This window comes from Otolemur garnettii, unplaced genomic scaffold (assembly GCF_000181295.1).
Source record: "Otolemur garnettii isolate 467f Iridium unplaced genomic scaffold, OtoGar3 scaffold00031, whole genome shotgun sequence".
Taxonomy (NCBI): Eukaryota; Metazoa; Chordata; class Mammalia; order Primates; family Galagidae; genus Otolemur; species Otolemur garnettii.
The window spans coordinates 17,054,483-17,078,477 of record NW_003852426.1 but is presented as its reverse complement, the minus strand read 5'-3'; the positions used below and the strand labels follow the sequence as shown (position 1 = coordinate 17,078,477).

The 23,995-nt window shown below is 43.2% G+C and overlaps 1 protein-coding gene across 1 annotated transcript; it reads right to left on the bottom strand.

Annotated features, from left to right (window-relative positions):
* Positions 1-217: 217 nt before the first annotated feature.
* On the bottom strand, positions 218-21,627 carry ANKRD66 (ankyrin repeat domain 66). The gene is made up of 4 exons (XM_012804676.1): positions 21,538-21,627; positions 6,934-7,108; positions 5,459-5,687; positions 218-416 (listed from the first exon to the last, which is right to left on the bottom strand). Exons 1-4 carry the CDS (start codon positions 21,625-21,627, stop codon positions 218-220), a joined length of 693 nt encoding a protein of 230 aa, XP_012660130.1.
* Between the last annotated feature and the right edge of the window lie 2,368 nt (positions 21,628-23,995).

The window sequence follows — 23,995 nt, the reverse complement described above, 5'->3', positions numbered from 1 at the left end:
GGTGACAAAATGCAGCCGCTTTTGTCCCCTCCTGGTAATTCTTATGGACAGCAGGTTTTAGGAAGGAAACAACCACCCCTGTAGAGAGTTCCCAGGCAAGACTTTCAAACAGAATGATGGTCAAGAACTTCTGGCAGAAGCCACCTGGGCAAGGACCTATGAGGAAAGTCACATGAGGCTCTCACGTGCCTGCAGAAACCCTACGTTCAAGCTGCTCTCACGCTTTCCTCTCCTTGGTATGGCTGGGCCTGGTGCGGCCTCGGCTTTTCTTGTTCTTGTTATTAGTGTTTTGATTCGGGGAGGGAAGAGACAGCTCCAGTTCCCTTTTCTTGGCTTCCCAGTCTCCATCCCGGTCATCCAGAGGCAGCCCCTTCTGCAGGGCAGCACGGCGGTGGTCCTGGCACTCGTGCTCAGCCCTAGGAAAGAAGAGGGCAGCTTCTGAACACATAGCCGGGGAGCCAGGCCCAGCCTGGAGCCGGCCTATCTTCCTGCACGCTGCACACCCCTAAGGCAATTCTGCAGTCCGGTGCAGAAGGAAGGAGGCCAGGTGTGAACATTTCCCAGTGTACACGTAGGGAGCCCCTCACACACTAACGGAACTACTTAGAGGGAGAGAAAATGATGTGAACGGAGAAGGCTGTTACACTACGTTGACTCAAAGACAGTCACTTAGCTTGAGGAAGATGCTGCTAAGTCTTAAAGTGCTCCCATTTATAAAGCAGCCTGTGCATTGTTGGGAGGCTGTGTCCATCATTTGTTTTTAATTGTATTGTTCCTAATTACAAGAATGAGGTAAGTCCTTGGTATAAAATCTAAAAGTACAGAAACATAAGGAAGAAAATAAAAAGCACTCATAATCACATATGTATTGTATGTAGGGATAGATTATGTAAAATTATACAGATAATTATAGATAGATTGATGGATAATAGATAATCATACACATGTGGGCAACAGGAAACTTTGTATATGAGGCCAAAAGTGAGTACCTGACTTGTTTAGAACCATTGGTTAAGGTCACTTCGTAGAGATAAAATCTGAACCAACATGAGAACAAATGGAATCTGAAAGGATAACTGATAGTGCTGGGAGAACGGGGACTAAAGACCCCATTCTTGGCAAAGGAAAGCACCCCCAGAAAAACAGGAAAACTAAAAAGTGAGCTGAGTGAGTCAGAACAAAGAAAAGTCAGCCAGTTTACTTTTAAGCTAGCCATTGGCATCAAACTTCTTGCCTTTTCTGAGATTCTAATCTGTTGGGGATACAACTTACAAATACCTGCTGGGTCTGCAAGCCCTCTGAGGAGAAAAATGGTCATAGAAGAGGGTATGGCAAGTCCTAAGAAAAGATATACATCTTCTGGGGTGTTTCCTGCCCCTTAAATAGGCAAAAGCAGATACCCATCATGGAGATTTGCATTTGCTTGGAACAGAGACCAAGGGAGTGGCTCTCAAGCTCTGAGATAGGGGCAGAAGAGCTTATATCCCTTTTGGCAGAGGAAAATCCTCTGTGGTGGTGATGGGAGGAAAATGCCTCCCTCAGAGGAGATTAATGCTGGTAGCGTTTTACTCCACAGAGAACTGGTGGGGTTTAACACCTCCCCAGAAATCTGTGTGTGTGACCTCAGGCAGGAGGCTCTCCCAATACAAGGCTCAGATTTCAGATTTCTGAAGGCTACCCTTAAGGTTAATTATAATAACAATAGAAGCTGATGTGATCAATCCGAGAAACTGCTGACATCTTTGATCCCTCCCTCATCTTGCCCTCTGGGCGAATAGACTTCAATATAATCAGAGTAGTGCAAACACTCTGGTCCTTGCTGGAATCCCTTCCACAGGTCTCAGCGTATGCTGCTCTCGGGGCAGGACCCGGACAGATAGTGCGGGCAGGGCATATAGCATCTTAAGTGCAAACCCTTATAAAAAGTGTGGTCCCTTCAAAGCACAGCAAACCTACTTGTCCCTCATCACCCTTCCCAATCTGACCTTCTAATCTTCAGCCCACAGAGCATCCCCTCTGCCTTGTCCCTTTCCATCTTGTATTTGTGTGACTTATTTAGGTGATTTCCTCTCCTAGACAGGGAATTTCTTGATGTCCAGCACTGTATCTGATTTATCTTTGGGCCCTTTTTAGTGTCTTACTCAATGACACGCATGTAGTAGGACTCAAAAGCATTTGCTAAACGAGTAGTTTATCAAATGGGGAGGCTGAAAGCTGAAGTGTTCCACAGTGATCCCCAGGATATCAGAGAAGTATGAAATGCTGGCTTACACATCTTTTGAATTCTCCTATGTCCATTTTCTTCGTCCTCCTAGCCCAAGCGCTCACATACAACATGAATTCTTACAAAATTCCGTAAGTGATCTCCTTGCCCGAAGTCTGTCTTCACTCCTCCCTACACCCACCACTGGCACTCACCCCACCACATGAGTCAATTCACAAGGCATTGATGGAGTCCAACTTGTCAGTCCCCTGATGAGTTCACACTCAGCTGCTTGCCAGGTTCATACGGCCACCCACCCACTCACCCACCCTTAACCTCTGTTCCTCTCTAGCATGAGTGAATGTTCTGCTTAGCCAGCCCAGTCACCGCTCTCCTCTCCCTCCTCCACCCCTCCACCTCCTCCATGGACAGACTGCCTATGCCTGGCCTTCCAAGTCGGTGCCTTCACTCCTAACCAACAGTTTCTCTCTCTCTTCCATTAGCCACATCTTAGCTATCTTTCAAGATCCAAATTAATTTCCCTCTCTACCAGTGGTGTCCAGCCTGGAGCGTGCAAGCTACATGCTGATTTTGTGAGGACCTTAGGAGAAGTCCTTTAGGAGAACTTCTCCTTCTTTAGAGGAAATCACCTAAATAAGTCACACAGATACAAGATGGAGAGGGACAAGGCAGAGGGGATGCTCTGTGGGCTGAAAATTTAAAGGTCAGATTTGGGAGGGGTGGTGAGGGTCAAGCAGGTTTGCTGTGCTTTGGCTGGACCACGCTTTTTATAATGGTTTGCACTTAAGATGCTATATGCCCTGCCCATACTCAAGTCCTTTAGGAGAACTTCTTCTTTAGGAGAAGTTCCTAGTGGGAAATTCTGGTTAGTATTATAGAAATGTGTCCCACGTTAAGTGATTGACTTTTTTTTTTTTTTTTCTACTCATCACTGTCTGCCTACTTTCCATGGTAATACAGTTCCCAATACTGGGGAGAGGGCACTCCTCCTCTGCTTCTGTTAAACAGCTGAGATCATATATCATGTTCTTCCACCCACACAAGTCACCAGGGAGGGGTTGAGATTACCCAGGAAAAGTCAGTAGAGGACAGCCAAAGATAGGACCGTGAGGAATTTCAGCATCTCAAAGGCATGCAAGAATAAGTCATGAGATTTACTCTTAGGAAAAGTGTCTGTGTATTTAAAAACATGAGATAGGGTCAGAGAGGTAGAAGGAAAACTAAAAGAAAGTAGCATCAGATAAAGAAAGAGAAGAGTTTCAGGAACATCAAATGCTGGAAGGAGAGGTAAGATGTGTACTGAGAAGAGTCCACTGATTTAGCAACAAGGAGCTCCCTGGTACCTTGGGTGAGAGCTGATTCAGTAGAAGGATGGGGGAAAGAAGTCTAAAAAGTGAGTGAGAGGGGAGAAGGGAAAGACAATTGTGCAGATTAACCTTTAAGTAGCTTAGAAATGTAGGGAAGAATAAATGCACGGCAGAAGTTGGGGGGCCTTTACCAGTTTGTGTGTTTAATGGAATCTATTTGAACATGACCACACACCAAAAGGAAGCCAGGGGAAGGAATAGAAAAAAATAAAATTACAGGAAAAATAATAAAAATACAACAAAAAATACATGAATGATGGTCTTGTAGAGGATATAAAAGATGGGACCAGGGATCCGTATGGAGGGATAATGCTTTTCACAGGGATAACAAGTCAAGAAGGGATTGATATTGGTGTATATAAAAATCTATAGATATAGGGGTTGAAAAAGTGCCCCACATGGCTTTAATATTCTCTTACCTCTGAGAAGCTGAGTATATAAGGACTTGGAATTATCGAGGAGAGTAGGATAGGAAACATAGCCCGTTTGCTCTGAGCGCTCAGCTACAGATGGAAATCACAAAACTTTGGGGAATATCTGTCTACTTATTGTGGAAATTTCTCTAGCTGACCAGGTATAGAAGTGGGGACAACAATAAAGATTTATCCAAGGGTGGGAATTCTGGGATACATGCTACAGAAGAACCAAAGGTTGGGAAGTTAGGACTGGCAGGAAAAGAGTGGAACAAATAGTATATCACAGTGTCCAGATGGTAGGAGGAAATTAGTGGAACCTTCCGGCAGGCGATACACTTGGAGAAAAAGGAGAAGTTGGATAACAAAAGATCTTGATGTCTTCAAAGACCAGTGTGGTGACCCAGGAACTGATAAAATGAAGGGAGCTCTGATCGCACGGTGTTTCAGAGTTTCAAAAAGTTCAGAGAACAATGTCTGCTGATGCTGAGGCCCACAACCAGTGGGGGTGACTGAATGTCGGGGTAATAGCAGAAACTGGGAAGAAGAGAGTCTAGGTCAGGATTCAAGCAAAGTTCTGCCTCTCTACTCCCCAAATCTCCTGACTTGTGATTTTGGATATTTTTAATGTGAGGCATTACCTTTACGAGAGGCTCGTTGGGTTACTTCTACATAGAACCAATCTCATCACAGACAAAGATCTTATTAATTTGACATTCTGAAGATAACCATATTTTGAAGTTCTCAGGAGGACACTTCACTGTTACCCTCATTTCCTACCATGAAGTGCCCCTCCAGATAGATTTGCTGTCTGTCTTATTTGGTTTGCAATGATTCCCCCCCACCCATCTTAGTCTACTTTTTCTTGCATGAATTACTTGTTGACCCAATCAAATTATTCCTAAATTTCACTTCCATCCCTCTCAGATATATACCTTTTACATACATAACCCGTATTTAATTATGTTCAAATGTTTGATCAAATGAGCAAATGCTAGACAAGTTCTTATCTTTGAGGTGTGGATAGGTAGAGGGTTCATAGATGAACACAGAAGTTTTGAAAGTTCCTTAAAAATAGAAAAAGTGTAGTAAACTGGCCTCATTTTAAAGATGAGGAAACTGAGGGTCAGGAAGGTGACTTGACTTGCACAAGGTCACACTCTTTGAATACCTCTTGAAAAGCTGAAGGAGGTCACGACATGTCCCATATTAAACTTGATCTCTCAACTCTGTTATCTGAGATCATTTTTGTATAATCTAAATAAGAGATCAATATTAATTAAGTAACTCATCTAAAAAATCAATAAAAACAATAGTCCCTTGTCTAGATTCCTTATTTCATTTTCATTCACATTAGATCAGTGTGTCAGCCAAGACCTTGATCAGAGACTCCTGTTTCTCTACTCCTTCTATAGGTAAAAGGAAAAGAAAAGAAAAGAAAAAGTTAAACTTACTTCTCCAGAAATGCCACACAGGCTTTCTGCCCATAGATCTGTGCAATCCTCTTTGGTGTGTCACCGAAGAAGTCCGGGGCGTCGATGGCTGCGTGCAATGCATGGAGGGTTCTGAGGACGTTCAGATGGCCTGACTCGGCAGCAAAATGAGCTGGGGTCCAGCCCACATCCGTTACCAGGCAGGGCCTGGCTCCATATTCTATCAGGAGATGCACCACATCCATTTGCCCTTATATGTCCCAAGAAGAAACAGGGTAAACATAAGATAAAAATGCCTATGGTATCCTGAGAGCAGGGCCAACCCAGGTAACATAACAGAAGGGAAAAGTGCCTATGAAGAGCCTCCCATTTCCTGTCATCAGCCCTCCCCACTTCTGCTTCTTCTCACCAGACTCCATGCTTGACCCTCACCCATGAACCCTGCCCCACCTGGAACCCGAGCCCTCCCAGAGTTCCCAGTACTCTTCCCAGGACCCCCTTCCCCATCCCCTGCCTCAGGCCCTGCCACGGAATCTGCTTTCTCTTTACCTATTGCAAAGGCTCATTCTGCTTTAGGCAGTCTCAATGCTGACTTCAAAAACGAATATTTTTTTAAGTCCCACTTAAATTCCAGCAAGCACAGGCTAAGAACACAAGCTGTCTGGTGGGCAGATTGAGTTCATATCCTAAGAATACCGCTTCTTGGTAAGTGGCACCTTGGACAAAAAACAAATGTCTAAGGCTCATTCTCTTCCTTTGTAAATTAAGGATATTCCTCATTGAATCCTTGTGGAGTACAGATGAAATCACAGACATGAGGGGCACAGCACAGTACCCAGCACATAGCAAAAGCTCACTAAAACGTGCTTTAGTACTTAGAATCCTGCAAAAATATTCCGACTAATTTCTCCCAGCTGGTTTTACTCGTTGCCAACCCATTCTCCACACAGGAGTCAAAACAAAGTTGGAAAAAGTAAAACTGACTGTAGCACGTTGTTACTGAACATTCTTCAGTGGTATTCTGTGCCAAAGCCCTCAACAAGCCCATTGGCTGAGTTTTTGCAACTATCCTCCTCCAATTCTGTAACTGAGCCATGATAGGCAAGGGGATTCCATGATGAATGAAACAAAGTCTCTATTCTTCTCTATGATGTTCCATTCCTGGTAGAGGTTGGAGAGGGCAAAGGGTTAATATCAACTGAGAGCAGACTATGTGCTATGCACCGTGTACCCATTGCCTTTCTTTCTGAACCCCCATCATAGTACTCCAAGGTAGCATTCCTGCTCCTATTATATAGATGAGTAAACTGAGGCCCAGCAATATTAAATAACTTTCTTAAGGTGGGACTATTAGTAAGTGGTAGTATCAGGATTGAAATGTTCCAGCTGGCTCCTAAGAAGTGTTCTTTCCACTCTTCCGTCATAAAGCCTCTGACTGATATCCTCGTGAACGGTGGCCTCAGAAGGAGGGCTCTACCCCGGCGTTGCCCACTCACCTCTGATTGCAGCCCAGTGAAGCGGGGTCCGGTCATTCCAGTCTGCATCTTTATAGTTTGGGTCACAGAGCCCTTTCTTCAAAATCTTCTTCACTAAATTGTAGTCCCCTGCAGCCACAGCCTGGTGGAGCTTTGTCATGTCTGACATTTTGGCCAACTCCATGACAGCAAAGAACTGTAGGGGAGACGAGCCACTTAGGGAGTTCTGCACAACCCTTTATGTAATGGGTCCATGGACTTCTGTATCATTACTTTTCCTTCCTGCCTCATGGCTGCATCTAGGTTGATTCCGATGTGTGCTCTGCTGAGTGCGTACTTAGGTCCTAGCTATTGTGATCAGTGCGTGCCAGTCTCTCACCCCAAACTTCTGATACCCACAGAATTCTGTCTAAACTCATGAGCTGACGGGCCCCAAACCTCCTTCCAAGCCTCCTTCCAGTGCTGTTTCTTATTCTTACCTCAAAGTGCTAGCAGTAAAGGAGTAGGGTGCTGGCCCCATATGCCGGAGGTGGCGGGTTCAAGCCTGGCCCTGGCCAAAAACTGCAAAAAAAAAAAAAAAAAAAAAAAAAAGATAATGGTATAGTTACATCTTAACGTTTTTATTTGTAGAAGTACAATGTGCAGGGTTATTGCAAAATTGTCAATCCACATGAAAAGTTTATACTGGATACAGAGCAGGTGCTTTATGCAATTAAAAACCATTAATGGCTCGGCGCCTGTGGCTCAAGTGGCTAAGGCGCCGGTCACATACACCTAAGGTGGTGGGTTCGAATCCAGCCTGGACCTGCCAAACAACAATGATTGCTGCAACCAAAAATAGCCAGGCATTGTGGCAGGCACCTGTGGTCCCAGCTACTTGGGAGGCTGAGGCAGGAGACTTGCTTGAGCCAGGAGTTGGAGGTTGCTGTGAGCTGTAATGCCATGGCACTCTACCCAGGGAGACAGCTTGAGGCTCTGTCTCAAAAAAAAAATTGTCATAAATTAGTAGTTCTCAAACTAATGTTCTATAGACTCTTAGAGATCTCTGGGGCCTTTCCAGGAGATCTGAACTATTTTCATCATATTAAAATGTTACTTGCTTTGTTTGCTGTGTTGACAATTGTCCTGATGGTTTAAAAGAAATGGTGCAGAAAACAGGGGGTGCCTGTGTGCAAAGCAAGGCAGTGATGTAAACTGGACTAGTAGTCATGCTGGTCACCACACAGACACAGTTAAAAAGAAAACGAACAAGCCACTTTCACAGGGCTATCCTAAATGGAAAAATTAGAATTATTTTTATTGAATATTTGCCTTTGATGATATGAGTAGATAAATGTTATTTTAAGATTGTATAATAAAATGTGCAGTCATTTGAAAAATAATCACCATCCCATGAATATTCTCCCATTATATAGATGAATAAACTGAGGCCCAGAGATACTAAATAACTTTCTTAAGGTGGGACAATTAGTAAGTGGTAGTATCAGGATTGAAACATTCCTGCTGGCTTCTAAGTTCTTTCCACTCTTCCTTCATAAAGCCTGCTGACTAGCATCCTCATGAATGGCGGCCTATATTACAAGTATAGGGATATTACAAAAATGCATGGGTAAAAAGATCTATTTGTAAGAGACAGTGGATTTTAGTTGAATAGAACATAGAAAATGCATTGATATTATTTCAGATTCCACATTGCAGTTGTAACCAAATCAGACTAATCTGGCGCGATTTTTATGTAACAAAATTGTGAGTTGTTTTTCAGTTGCCATGATCCCTCAGGTTAAAGGTCCTGTAACCTGAGCATGCTCAGATGAATCAAGCCTTCAACCACTGGCAGAACCTCAGTGCTTGAACTAAGGAATGGGGGCTGAATGACAAAGGAGACGCCCCATGGTAGGATCCAGTCAAATCAGCCTCCACCTTCATTGCAAGATCCAATCAGATCACACCTCATCACCCTTTCTTTGTCTACAAACAGAGCCCAGCCTCCTTACTCAGGGACACACTGTTTGGGGAACTATCCCCAGGGTTCTCCTTACTTGTGTTAACTAATAACCTCCCTGGCTGTAAACGACTTAGCCATATCTATTGGCCTGATACTCGCCAAGTGAACAAACACGAATATCGGAGAACTAAAAGAATATCCACGATTAACTAAAAATTAACTACTCCTTTTCCAACTTCACATATGTATACATGTGTGTGCATAAAGCCAGATTTCCTGAATATACTTCAACAAAACAACAAACTGCATGAGGAAGCAGATGGGAGAACTCAGCCGTCTTCTATTAACCAGGTATTAAAGAAATTGAGGGAGGCGTGGAGAAAACCGCTCTTCACATTACTTTTGTTTTGGAAAATATAGTTCTTTTCTTACAAATTATGAAATTAACTGATATATATTATGGTGCAATGAGTTTATTATAGTTTTTAGTGAACTAATCAACATTTAATTTTTTTCTCTGTTTTAATTTCTAATAGAGTAATAGCGACAGCTATAACCCAAATAAACAAAAACTCTCTGGAGTTCTCGATAATTGTTAAGAGTGTAAAGAATTCCTAGGACCAAATATTTGGGAACTGCTGATATAAATAAATAAGGCGCTGAGCTAGAAAACAAGAGAAGGGACAGAGCCACTTGAGAAGGAGCCACTGGTGATGGCTCTTTGGCCTTAAGGTTTAAGTTGAGATCTCAAGAAAGAGCTGGAGTCCCTGCTACCAATGGTGACCAGCAGCAGCAATATCTTGAGGAACTTGCTAGAGATGCAAATTCTTGGGCTCTGCCCCAGACCTGCTGAATCTGAAACTCAGGTGAGTCTGATGTACACTGAAATGTGAGAAAGGCCTTGGAAGGAGAAAAAGAAAAGTAAACGTAATTAAAAAGCAATGCCCTAAGCGCCCAGGGCACGGAGAGAAAGAGTCTTTGTGGAAGAGTGGACAATAAAAGGAGCTTTCATCTTAAAACGACCTAAGCTGGGTCCCAAAGGGATGAGTCGGTGACATCCTGGCGACTGAGAGTGATAGAGGCTCCCAAGCCCAGGCAGGCACCACAGGTGTGTGGCCGGGAGGCACACAGCAAAATGCAAGTAGTTCCAACTTCAATGTGGAGATCGACAGTTGACCAAACTCTTTCTGCAAAGGGACAAATAGTAGATATTTTTATGCCAAGGAGCAAAATTGAGGCTGTTACGTAGGAAGTTAATAGGAGAGAAAACTCCTGCCCCACCTTGTCCCATTTGCCTGGGGTAGATCAGTGCCCCAGCCTACCCCCCACCTTATGCCCAGTAACCATCAGCAGGAGACATTCTCAGGGGCAGTCCTGAGGGGGGTATGGTCAGTTTCATTGTCTGCCCTAGTAACATCCAGATCCCAGCCAGCAACCCCTCCTCCTGGAGAGGCCATCTCAACTTGACAGGTGGCCAGATGCAATTCCCAGAATCACAACTCCCATACTGAGATTCCAGTTCTTGGTCCCAGCCTGTGCTAAAAGCAGAGTCCCTAGCATGTAGGTGGTGACCAGAAGGAGGGCCCCGACAGCATCCAGGCACAGCTATGGGCCTCGGGGGCAGTGCTGGGAGTGGATGGGGCAGTACCGGCAGAGGGTGCTGCCGGCTTGCTTCTGGGAGTCATACAGCCTCTCGTGGTGCCATTCAAAAATGGGTGAGGCAGATCTCTGGGGTATATAAGTCATGTGCTAGAATACAGGTTCTGACTTTGTAGGTCTTGATGGGGCCCGAGATTCTGCATTTGTGACAAGTTCCCACAGCAGCTACTAATTCCTTCACAATGCTTTGAGCAGAAATCTCTCTCTCCCTGGCTGAAAAGTAGGGGGAGGTTGGGCAGGGAGCAAGATTGGAGACCTGAGGAGGCAGTCAGGATGTAGCAGTCGCTTTCAATGGAGGGACTACATGAGAATCACTAGCGGGTTTTTAAAAATATAGATGCCTGGGCCTCAGCCTGAAGGGATTCAGAATCTCTGAACAGGAGCTATGTACTATGTTAGATAAGGGAGAAATAGCATAGACTGAATTCTACTATTAAAATTCATTTTTAATAGAAAACTCTTACACTGAAGTATTTGGTCAATGACAAAATGGTAAACAGAAACACTAGATCATTTGCAATCTGAGCATGTCACTGAAAACAAAACCATTTTGAGAATTGCTGCTAGAAGCCTTTTCGTTTGTCTTTTGTACAAGCCTTCAACCAACTCCATTTGTTCCACATATGATTCCAAAGCAAGGAGATTCCACAGCTTCCCACGGGTGAGTTGCCATTCAACTAGAAGTTTTCATCAGAATTTATTTCCAGAAAAATGAAAAAGCCTATCCTAAAACATTGTATGGAAATGCAAGGGACCCAGAATAGCCAAAACGGTCTGGGAAAAGAACAAAGTTAGAGGACTCATACTTCCGAATTCCAAGAAGCGTACCAGGACAATTCAATGCGAAAAGAACAGTCTTTTCAGCAAATTGTGCTGAAAATGGATGTGAGAATGAAGTTGCTTCTCTTCCTCACAAGGACGTGTTCCTGTGTTTCCCTCTAAGGATTTTGCAGTTTTAAGTCTTATATGTAGGTCTGTGATCCATTTTGTGTTACATGGCACACTTACATGTAGGACTGTGATCCATTTTGTGTTAGCTATTACACATGCCACACTTATTAGGAAACAATTGAGCATAAATGTGTTTATTTCTAGACCCTCAACCCCGTTCCCTGGCTCTGTATATCTGTCCCTGTGCTAGTACCACACAGTGTTGGTTCCTCTAGCTTTGTAGTAAGTTTTGAAGTTGGAAAGTCTACACAGAGACTGAAAGCATATGCTCGACATGCATGTTTATAGCATCATTCATAACAGGCAAAAAGTGGGAACATCCCAAGTGTCCGTCAGTGGATGAATGGATAAATACAATGTGAGAAATCCACGTAATGGAATATTGTTTAGTGATAAAAATGGAATGAAGTACTGGTACAGGCTTCATCAATGAACCTTGAAACATGCCAAGTGAAAGAAATGTGTCCACATATGTGGAGTGTCCAGAATAAACAAATCTATAGAGGCAGAGTGTAGATTACTAGTTGCCTAGGGCTGGGAGTTGGGGGAGTTATGACTGCTAGTAAGTACAGGATTTCTTTTGGGGGTGAGGAAATGTCCTCAGGTTAGATCATGCCATGGTAGGTGATGATTTCACAACTCTCAAATACCCACTGAATCGTGCACTTTAAATGAATTCAATTTGGGGGTATGCAAATTATATTTTAATAAAGCTGCTTTTCAAAACTCAATCTATTAATCAGAGGCTTTCTATGACATGAAAAAAGTTCTTGCACAAAATATATATAACTCCCTAGCCTCTCACTGACTACTGACATTTAGCAAACTTTCTTTTGTATGAATCCTTGTGACTTTGCTTAGTTGCACTTGATTTTCTGCCTTTCCAGTATGTGTCTCAGTTTGCAAAGCAGTCAGCAGATATAAGTCCTGATAACTATAAGTGGTCTATTATAACTATAGTAAATAAGAGAGGGCAATGTAAAAATACTTACTGTCTCCCCTGAAATCCAAGGAGCTCTGCACTGGCAGGCGTCTTAACTGTCTGAGTGTTGTAGTTTCACACCATGGAAACAGACCCCTCCTTCCTCATGAAAGCCCGCCAATCAACTGCAGCTTCTCCTCTGTGTCTGGTGGGGTGCGTCAGCCTCTCTGTCACATCCTAACTCTCCCGAAATTCCAGTCTTCTTTTTTAGCCCAAGTGTGGTGGTCATTGACAGGTTCTTTCAAATAGCATTTGAAGAAAAAAAAAATTAAATTAAAAAAGTAGCCAATAATCGCCAGTCCCCACAAGACTGCTTAGGAGGTAAGCTGTTTAGTAACCATTTGTGCATAGAGGATGGTTGACCCCTGTGGCATCATGGAGACAGGACACAGAGGGGGTCCTACACATTCAGAACCAGCTGTGAGAAACTGGACAAGGTCCTCAATGTTGCAGAGCTGCTGTTTGATAAAGTGAAATTTTAACATCTCTTAGGGCTATTAAAGATAGTTAGCTGAAATAATTTATAAAACACTTGGCCTAGGGTGGATGCTTAAACAAAAAGAAAAACACCAATAAAAAATCCCCGTTTCTCCTTGCCTCCTCTTTTGCCCTTGCTCTAAGCAAACATCTACTATATTCACGATGCTGGTCGACAAGACGTTCTTCCTTCTTGCTCCTTCTCCTTTTTTCACCCTCCCTTTCTTCCTCTCTCTCTACCTCTCTCCTATCATTCCTCCTCCATCCATTTCTCTCTTTCTCTCTCTCCTTCTACCCCCCCATTCGCCATCTATTTCTCTCTCTACCATTCTTCATACACACACACACACACACATATATATACAGGATGATCATAAAGTTCATGTACAATTTAAAATTTACAACTATTTTGGAATATATATATGTATATATATAGTAGGGGAATGGACACCATGCTTGCAAGGACAGTCACCAGTTCTTAACGCATCTAAGGAAATACTGAGAGCAGGACAGGCTCCTGGCAAGCCTAGGGGAGTCTTGTAGCTTGAGGGCAAGCCCCCAAGAGACTCAGTGTTCCAGAATGAGATGAGATGGGCCACTCGTTAGTAAGCAGGTATTAAACCTTGAACATTTTACGGTGCTTCATTATGGGTGTTGTGGGGAAGGAGCGCATGAGAAAAGAGCACTTGGCAATCCTTAAGCACGTAGCGCTTGTACATCATTACTGGGTGCTCCCTGAACCTGTTGTCTTCTCAACCAATAGCCATTGGGGAGGTTGCTCGAGGCTCTCCTGCACCTCTAGTGAGCCTCACCTCTCACAAGCTTGTACTTTCAATCTGCATCCTGCCTGCTTCCTTCATGCGGCTCTGAATATATATACCATACATCTGCCAGAAACTCTACTGGGCCTTATGAAGAACAAGACACTCATTGTTCCTATCTTCTTTGGGCTTATAACCTAGAGAAAAAAAAAAAAACAATAAGCAAGAAAACAAATGCAACATGTAAAGTCATAACTTGTATGAGTGCCATGAACAAACAACATGCATGGGCAGAGAATACCAGGAGAGGAAGATGGACAACCCACACAGGTGACATTTGAGCTGAGACATGGCACAGGAGAACGAGGCAGGCATCTGAGCAGCTGGGAGGGTGATGGGGACAGAAGGAGGAAAGAAGCTTGCCTTGCATTAGGATTGAAGAAGAGGAGGACATAGCTGTCTTATGAACTGGGGGCAAGTAGAAGAGGAAGAGATTAGTAGGAGCCAGGACTTGATCCTTCAGTCCTTCATGGTAAGGACTTTGGATTTTTACTCCAAGTACAAAGAGTAGTTATTGAAAGAGCTTAAACAAGGACAATGACGGTGCAACTTATATTTTCTTAAATGGTTACTTCGGATGTTATGTGGAGAATGGACTGAAGGAAGATGAAACTGAAAGCTGGGAGACCACTGAGGAGGCTACTGCAAAAGTCCAGGCAAGAAAGGATGGTGACTTGGAGACTGGTGGCAATGGAGATAAGAGAAGGGAATGAAGAGAGTTATTTGGCAGGGATTATTGACATGAGTTCTCGATGGATTAGACTTGAGTAGTGAGGGAAAGGGAGGAATCAAGGAAGATAATTGGGTTTCTGATTTGAAGAATCTGGTGGAAGTTGGTGACCTTGGTGGTGGCAGTGATGGGTAGGGCCAGGTTAGGTAGTACAAATTGGGTGTTCTGTTTTGATGTGATGTTAAGATTGAGATACCTGTGAGACATTCCTATCTCAAGTAGGTATCCAGAGTTCTGTGAATTTTGAGATAAAGACATATATTCTGGCATCCTCAGCATATAGGTGATATTGAAAGGCATAGGAATATATAAGATAACCACAGGATAGCAGCTACAGAGGGGAGACTCAGGCCCTGACATCCTGAGACCTAGTAGCAGAGAAAGAATTAGAAAGGAGATTAAGAAGCCAGGGAGGTATAAGCAAAATCAAGAGAAAAGAGCCTCACAGTAGCCAAGGGAGAAGTGTGATTAGTAGGAGAAGTAGCCAACCTCATCAAGACAGAGAGTTTAATGAAGGTCTGTCCCAAGCCAGAAACATGGAAGTGATGCCCCTTCCCCATTCTCAGAGAGTTCAGTGTCTTATCACCCTTTCTAAGCTTCATCAAAGTTTCAGCTTAGCTTGCTTGCACTGAACAAATACTTGTCAAGTAACTAGTGATGGAGTTATCTGCTGAGTGATGCAAGAGTACAAAAACAGGCCCTGCCCTCAAGGAGCTTGTAATAAGGAACAGCTGCTAAGAAGTTGCTGTTGTTGCCACCAGCAAACTGCATGCATCTAGGGCCTCAGCTTCCCTTGCACCATCTTGCATGTCACCTTCCCCTAATAACAGGTTTCTGATATGCAACTTCTTGATAAGTCATGAGCTGGCCAAAGGAGTGAGGCAACCAAAGCGAGGGGCCCCAGGACTTGTCACAAGTCAAGAGTGAGTTGCTTCATTATATCAAAAAGAAGAAGAAGAAGAAGAAATACCCTCCAAAAGGTTCAAAATATTATGGTGTATTCCGAATCAAAAAATAATTTTGATATAACACCCAAGGCTATATAACGAGTAAAAATAAATATAAAAACAAGCCAAAATAAATCCTGATCTTATGAAAATATTAATGATTTGTACTTTGCAAGTACAAATTGCTAAGTACTTTGCTAATGGAATACTCAAGTTTTATGATGAAAGTTTTTTAGTGCTGACAGTGTGACCTTGTGAGTGGATGGAGGTCAAATATTTATGCTCCAGGGTCTCCCACTGATCATGTGATGAGCTGCAGAGGCCAGCTGGGCAGTATTTATAGGCCAGCTGTTGATTTTGGTCACATTGTCTCAAGCACTGGGACTAAAATGTCTGGCTGAGGCGAGTTCCATGAAACCTTTTCTCCATAGAATCAAGGCCATTTTTAGATCAGGAAGGAACTCTGGAAATAATGAACCACAACCTCATTTTGTAGATAAGAATATTCAAAATTCTGACATTAGATTATTTACTCAAAGTAACATTACTACTGTGCTGTAACTCATCTACTGCCACCTCCTCCACCCCAGCTAAACACAGTGTGTACAGCAGATGCCTCTTCAGGGACTAATTATGGGCTGGGCAGTTGGGCCACCCCGTTGCATGCTTTCTCATTACTGTTGACCCCTGGACCACAGGACACTGTAATATGGTTCTCTCCTACCTTACTCCAGGTTCTAAAGAAGATGATTAGAAAAAACACTACACAAGCATTCTTCTGAGCACTTGAACACAGGTGAATGAGTTTAATTGTGTGGGGCAGGTGTAATTATTTTCTCTACATTACAGAAGAGATAACTGAGGCACACAGTAATCAAGTAACTCACCTCAGGATACAAAGCCAGTAATCAAACAGGCCAGGCAGTTTGGCTGCAGCGCCCATGTTTTCATCCGCTGTGCTGCATGGAGGTGGTAAGTGAAATGGTATTGAAGTTAAGACTGCTCCACCCGGGAAAGGAAGCAGTTTTAACTTCAAACCATTGCTTGTAAGAGAGGTAACACCACGCACAGTGAGGGGCCCAACATGGTGATCTGAGAACTGAGAGAGGCAGGAAGAGAGTGGAATATTTATTAAATGCCTATTTATATTGTATTGTATTGTATTTATATTATATTGTATTTCAGGCACCGTTCTAGGAGCTTTGTGGCTGTTATCTCCTCAATCTTAACACCAAACCTGAACTATAGATAGTTTGGAGGCAAGGAAACCAATGCTCAGAGGGTTTGCTCAGACTTAGAACAAGTATCTCTACTTCCCGTTGAGAATTTAGGTTACGAGTACTGCTCAAACTCAGTGCCTGACAGTGTGACTAACACAGCTCAGATTTGGGGGGAGGGTATGGAGAGGTGTCCCAGGTCTGCCTGCATCTGGGACAGGGAGAAAGAGTTGGGTTCCCTTTGGAATGCTGGATCATCTGTTCCCCTCTGTCTATATGCACCTTGCAGGGGCTGTCACAGGGGCTCCTAGTCAGAAAGGAGGCCATGGATGACATCTCGGACCACCTCTGAATCAGAATGGAGAAGAGGGAGGTGCTGACCTAGGATCCAGATGAGCTGGAGGTGTGTACCAGTTCATGGGGAAGTTTGGGAAATCCTATTGTTGGGGTTAGGATTTCCAGGTGTGCCATGGCTCCTTTAAGATATTATGAGACCTACCTCCTTCATGTTTACATGGATGGAACTGGAAAATGTTCTTCTTAGCAAAGTATCACAAGAATGGAAGAAAAAGTATCCAATGTACGCAGCCCTATTATGAAACTAATTTATAGTTCTTAAATGAAAGCTACAACTTAATTCTAGCCTAAGAATATGAGGAGGGGGTGGGGGAGAGGAGGAGAGAAGGGTGGATGGGTGGTGGGAGGGTGACTAGGAAGATCACCTATATGGTCTGTCTAACAAGGGTACTTTTCTAGAATTAGAGTATAAGTGAACTTTTCTAGAATTAGAGTATAAATGTTTTAACACAATAACTAAGTAAATGACACAAAGTCCATGTTAACCAGTTTGATGGAAATATTTCAAATTGTATATGAAAACACAACACTGTACCCCATTTTGCATTAATGTATACAGCTATCATTTAATTAAAAAGTATATATTAACAAAAAGAAATAAAATGGATGAGGAAACAAACAAAAAAAAAAGATATTATGAGACCTAGATGAGGCACTCCTCTCAGCCTCTGCTGTGTGCTTCACAACCTGAAGGTAGGTTGTGTCACTGCCCTGTACACTAACTCCTGGATAGGACCTACGAAAGTGCTCTGTGTTCCTGCCATGAACTCACGTCTTTTCTACCTGGCAGCCCTTGTCCAAGCATACTATCTTTTCTGTGGACCTATTGTCCCTGTGTCAATTACTTTGAAGGGCCCCTTTTGGGGGATAAATTCACAGCAACGATTTCTTGAGAATTTGACCACATGTACAAAAAACACCACATCTCTCCATAAGGAGCTATTAATCTAGTTGAGGAAGTAAGATATTGTGCAATAATGTGATAGAGAGCAAGAGAGGCACAAAAGCTCTTTAAGATTGGCATTTAGGGAGCAGTAGGTGTGCCGGACTCCACCATCTGTCTGGCCAGATCCACTCTCCACTATTCTGGGAAGCTGAGCTGTATGGATGGCACCCATGGGCTCTGGTGCTGCTGGCTTCCAGTTGGGCCTGAATAATTTCCAGCAGGAAAATGGAGTGTAGGTAGAGGATGGGGTTGAAATATTTAGTCCCTTGGCTTCCTTCCTACATGGCTGCCATGGGCTTGCTGTGAAGGTCACGGCCCCTGTCAGGGGGGTTTCTCCATAGAGTTAACCTCACCAGGTCCCAGCCCCCGTTTTCTCTGCTTGCTCCTTCCAGCCCGTGAGTTAAGTGTTCTCCCGTGTGGTCCGCGTAAAGGGACTGCACCATGCCTTGTTGGATTCCCTATGTTTTCCTTCCCCTTTGTCCACAGACCCCTTATTAAACACTCATCAAATCATGCAGTGTGAGCATGCTACCTGCTTGCTGCCAGGACCTGGGCCAATGAAGTAGGAATTATGTCAGCAAAGGGGATGCCACAGCATAAAGTCCAGAATGGCTGAACATACAGGCAGTGGAACGTGGGAGACTTGAATGAAAAAGAGGTTGCAGCCAGATCCTGGACGGCCACAACTGTCATGTCAGGACATCTGGACTTGATTTCTCCCTGTGTGCAATGGAAAACACCGACAGTTTCTGAATGAGGAAGTAAAATAATTACAAGGCCATCACTTTTAGAGAAGTAATTTTGCCACGAGAATGTAAAATGTATTCTGGGGCTGAAGGACACCTAGGAGGAAGGGGAAAGAGAAGGCAAAAAAAAAAAAATGCCCATCTTTTCTAACTCAGAAAATTCATTTCTAGGCATTAATCACAAGGACAATTAAAAACATGTGCAGGGTTTTAACGGCAAGGCTATTCACTGAAGTGCCATTGCAAAAATCAAATGTTACAAACAATCCCAATTTCCACTAGCAGTCTTTTGAACTAATGCTGTAGATGTGGGTTGACTGGCCTGGTAAAATGTTCGTATTAGGTTGCTAGGTGGAAATAGGACCTATAAAAAGGACAAATAATTTCAGTGTTAACAACAAATACTATTTGTTTCTATAACAAACATGTCTAACTTGTGTAAGCAAAAAAAAAAAATCATTTCATAATTGCCCAGGGTAGAGCTTTTGAGGGCCTTGAGTAGAGAAGGGAGGAAAGGCCGATGACACTGTGCATGTAGAATCAAATGACTCAGCAACCAGATAAAGGATCTGGGTGACTGAATCATACATAGTGCCATTGAAAAAACATGGGAGGCTTGGACCTAGCACAACGTAATACCTCCTACATCTTGACTGAGGTTAGTTAGGGGTGTTACTAATGATTGGAGTAAGGAAAATGGCCTAGAGCCCGGTTAGGCAAGCCAGATGGTAAAAACCAGATACCGAGTGCATACAAACAAGGCCATTGTGACAGCCAGGATTGTATAGGGACCCTAAGTAAACCGTATCCACTGCCAATGAGGAATGAAGGCTGAGCCTGGCCCTGGGTAATACATTTTGGAACTGGCTGAAACACTGCATAAACGATGCTTCGTCTTCTCTCTTTCAGAAACTTAGAGTCGTGGCTATGCTGGACCTGCTGTCCTCTGGACGTGCCTCACCTCTGAGCTCTTGGCTCCCAAGTTCCCGCCTCTGACCATGATAGTCTCCTTCCCTACTTCTGCCACTGTGCCCTGGGAGTTCCTTCCAACCCACCCATCCCCGGTAATTTTTAGTTCTTTCCAGTTATTCATATACATATTCATATGTAGATGGATTATCTTATCTCTCCTACAGGTATTTACTTGTGTATGTAAAATATCTGTCCGTATGTGTATAATTTATGTGCATGTGTTTCAGAAAAACTCAAACCATGTTTTTTGTTTTGTTTTGTTTGTTTTTACACCACAACATTCATCAACATGGAAGAAGACTTCTGTGACTAAAGGTGTGTTAGGGAAGTTCTCCCCACCACCAAGGGAGCAGCAGTTTTGTAATGGACACCAAATGAGTGTCCTCTAATTTGTTTATTTATTTATTTTATTTATTATTTATTTGAACCCGCCACCTCTGGTGTGTGGGGCCGGCGCCCTGCCCCTTTGAGCCACAGGCACCACCCACAAGTGTCCTCTAATTTAATCCCAACACTGTCTACCTAGAGATTATATTAGATCTCACTAAATGAGCGCTCAATCCTCAAATTGTCTCTCCCCAGCCCCCCACTTTAGATACCAGTCACAAGTCTAGGCCTCTGGAACCTTTGATCAACCAGTGGCTTTTGATTAACCAGAGCAGCTCACGGAACCCAGGGAAGGTCTTACTTATTGGTTTACTACAAAGGATATAACAAAAGATACAGGTGAAGTGCTGTGTAGGGCAGGGTATGGGGAAGGGGCGGCGAGGAGTTTCCCTGCCCCTCCCAGAGATGCCACCCTTCTGGACCCTCTGCATATTCAGCTATCTAGAAACCCCCCAATCCCTGTCTTTGGGGGTTTTGTGGTGGCTTTGTTATATACGCATGATTGACAACCATGTAGAGATATGACTGGACAAAAAGTACCAATGTGAACCCAGCAAGGCCTTTCTAGACTTTTCTTGGCCTCTATGTTGCATTGCTTCCTCTCTAGGGTATGGAGCAGGACCCTCTCTGGCATGAAGGTCCTTTGATCAATAATCAGATTAGAGTCCTACCTTGGGCAGGTGAAAGAAGGACAGGAGAAGTTCAGAGAGAGAGAGATTCTGTTTCCCAGTGCCTGTTCCTGAGGCCTAAAGTGCCTTATAACAAAAGACTTTAACAAGGGCTATGGGAGTTACGAGCCATGAACCATGGATGAAAACCCATATATGTATATAAAATAACATATATATGTATATATAACATATATATGTATAAACTGGGCATAGCATATGTGTGTGCATTAATAGCATCTATCAAGCACTCACTCTGCTTGTCAAACATTGTTCTGAGCCTTTTTCATGAATTATTTCTTTTACATCTATTATTCCTTTTAATCCTCACTACAACTCCATGACATAGGCGCTGCTATTATTTCCATTTTACAGATTAGGAAACTGAGGGGTTAAAGGGCGACATAACTTGCCCGGGGGCTTAGAAGTAATACAGGTAGAGCTGGATTGTCTGACCCTGCCCTCTTAATCACTGTGCTTATGTCTAGAACAGTCTCTGAAAGATATGTACCAAACTGTTAAGTAATTTTCTAATGAGGTTGGGGTTTCAGGGCAACCCGCATGTTCTATTTTTTTCTGTTTTGTTTAGATTTCTAGCAATATGACTATTACATCTTAACTAGCAAAAACTGCTGTCTTTTCAAATAACCATCAATTCCCTCATTTTCTTTTCTTTAGCACATGTCGTGCTCTGCACGTTCTGTGTCTGGGCTCTGGACTGAATACAGGGGAGTAACAATGGCAGGGCTTCCGTCCTCCAGCTGCTCAGCGTCCAAACTCTGTCGCTTTACCCAGAGGACACTTTTAGTAGCAAACTCACCTTTTCATCCTTACTTTTTCTCTGTTCTGTCCCTGTATCTAATGCATTGGCGACCCCAATGGAGAAGCTGACATTCCTAAGGCATGTCATTCGCTTTTAGGCCCCTGGGCATTTGCTTACGAGCTTCCACATTCTGTTGAACACATTTTCCTTCTTCCAGAAATTCTCTATTCATTCTTGAAAGACCTTGTCTTGGTACATCCTTCCTTTCCACAGATTTCTGTATCTGAAAAAGTTTTTAATATTTAATCAATGCATTCATGGGCATGGTCCAAACAGTTACAGTAACAATGAAGTAGTAAAAAAGAAAGTAAGCGTCTCCCACCTCAGCCCTCCCAACCCCAGCCACAGTGCTCATGTCATTCTCCAAACTTTTCATGGTTTCTCTTTTTAGATTTCCGGTGGTTAACGCCATCCTTCTAAAATAACGTGCTAACTCCTCATTTTATGGTTTATCTTCGTAGGCCCTGTCTATCTACTTTCTCCTAGGAAATATGAAGATTCAGCTCACATGAGCACTGGGCTTATCTTTTCTCCTCCCTAATGTCTAGAGACACATCTCTATGCTCATGCTCTCACCTATGCAAACTCACACCTTTCCACCCACTTCTGCCAACTAGATAGTATTTCCAGAAGCTTTGTAACCCAACCTTCTGTCTACCCTGCTTCCACTCCTTCCCCCTTCTACCTATCAACTTTTATTATACTTGTGCATTCAAAGCATGAATAATTTTACATTCTCTTGTATAGTCATAGTGAAATAGTCTTTCGCTTGTTTATAAGGTGATTCCAAAAGCTGGAAACCAATAAGCAGTGTTTCCATGCTTAGGCCACGTGAATGTTGTTCCCTGCAATGCAGTGGAGTGCTGTCATCAGAGCTCCTGCTCTGGGCCATTCAGAGAACATTCTTGGATTTCAGGTTTAAATGGTGTCTCCTGTTTGAGACACCACAGGTGGCTCAATATCTCCACTGAGGTTACATCACACTTATGTCAGGCTTTTCCTGGACCTTTTCCCCCCTGGAGTTCTTAGTTTTAATTTTAACTTTGGATTTTAAATTGAAATAGTTTAAGCTGAATGTTTTTCTTTACATTCTGACATCTTCTAATAGCCTCAAGAGTCCAAGTTCTGAGTCATACTTTCAGTTTTATTGAATCCCATTTTTTTTTTTTTCCTCCAGTCTCTTTACCCCAATCAGGATAGATGGCTGCCATGCTGGGACTTCCCTCTTCTGCTCATTTCAGTTAGAGCCACTTTTCTTTGGGTCCCATACAATGAGGGTGTCCTCGATGCCCACACCTTTCCCAAGACAATTAACTTCACTTTGCTGAACTCCCACATTCCTCTGTGTTTGCCTACACAGGGTGGCGCTTTATGTTGCTATTTCCTTATCCTCCTTGAAATGGTACCTGCCATAGAGTTGTCCTTTAGTAAATGCTATTGGAATTAAAAAACACTGAGTACACTGTTACAATTTTTTAAGAGACAGTCTCACTTTATCGCCCTCAGTAGAGTGCTGTAGTGTCACAGCTCACAGCAACCTTCAGCTCCTGGGGTTAGGCAATTCTCCTGCCTCAGCCTCCCCAGCAGCCGGGACCACAGGTGCCCACCACAACACCTGGCTATTTTTTTGTTGCAGTTTGGCTGGGGCTAGGTTTGAGCCTGCCACACTCAGTATATGGGGCTGGCGCCGGTACTCCCTGAGCCACAGGCGCCGCTCACATTGTTACAATTTAATCCAATATCTTGATTGAAGGGAAGGGCCATCACTTTTACTCATATTAATAGTAAATCAGCACTGCTGTGTTGGTGAGAAGTGGGAATAGAAAGTAAGAGGTAAGAAATAGCTCAACAAAGAATCAACTCATAAAAACAACGACATTATTTTTTTCTTTGCTTTATAAAACTGAAACATAACCTATAGCAGACTTATGTCTGTATGTATTTGCATCCTCTGTTGCCTGGGCTAGAGTGCCATGGCACCAGCCTAGCTCACAGCAACCTCAAACTCCTAGATTCAAGCAATCCTTCTGCCTTAGCCTCCCTGGTAGCTGGGACCACAGGCACCCACTGTAATACCCAGCTAGTTCTATTTTTAGTAGAGATGTGAAGCTCCATATCACCCCTGCTACATACCCTGCCCTACCTTGCTCAGGCTGGTCTTGAACTCCTGAGCTCAAGGGATCCTCTGACCTTGACCTCCTAGAATGCTAGGATTATAAGCATGCTTATAATTATTAAAGTGAGTCTGGCCAGACTCACTTTAATCTGTATGCCCGAGTTGACTTGTCCTTTTGGAATGTGAAGAATATTCTTTATTAATTCCATTTATTAGGGTCACCAGATATAATACAGGATACTCAGTTAAATTTGAATCTCAGGTAAACAACAAATAATTTTTTAGTGTACAAATGGTCCAAATAGTACATAGGACACTTATACTAAAAGGCTATTTATT

Bases quoted from the DNA above. Each gene is read 5' to 3' on its own strand.
- ANKRD66 (XM_012804676.1), bottom strand. From the start codon at position 21,627: ATGACATGCCTTAGGAATGTCAGCTTCTCCATTGGGGTCGCCAATGCA. The intron at 7,109-21,537 runs GTGAGTTTGCTA...TCTCCCCTACAG, and splicing joins GAAAAAGTAAGGATGAAAAG to TTCTTTGCTGTCATGGAGTT. The intron at 417-5,458 runs GTAAGTTTAACT...CTTCTTTCCTAG, and splicing joins TGTGTGGCATTTCTGGAGAA to GGCTGAGCACGAGTGCCAGG.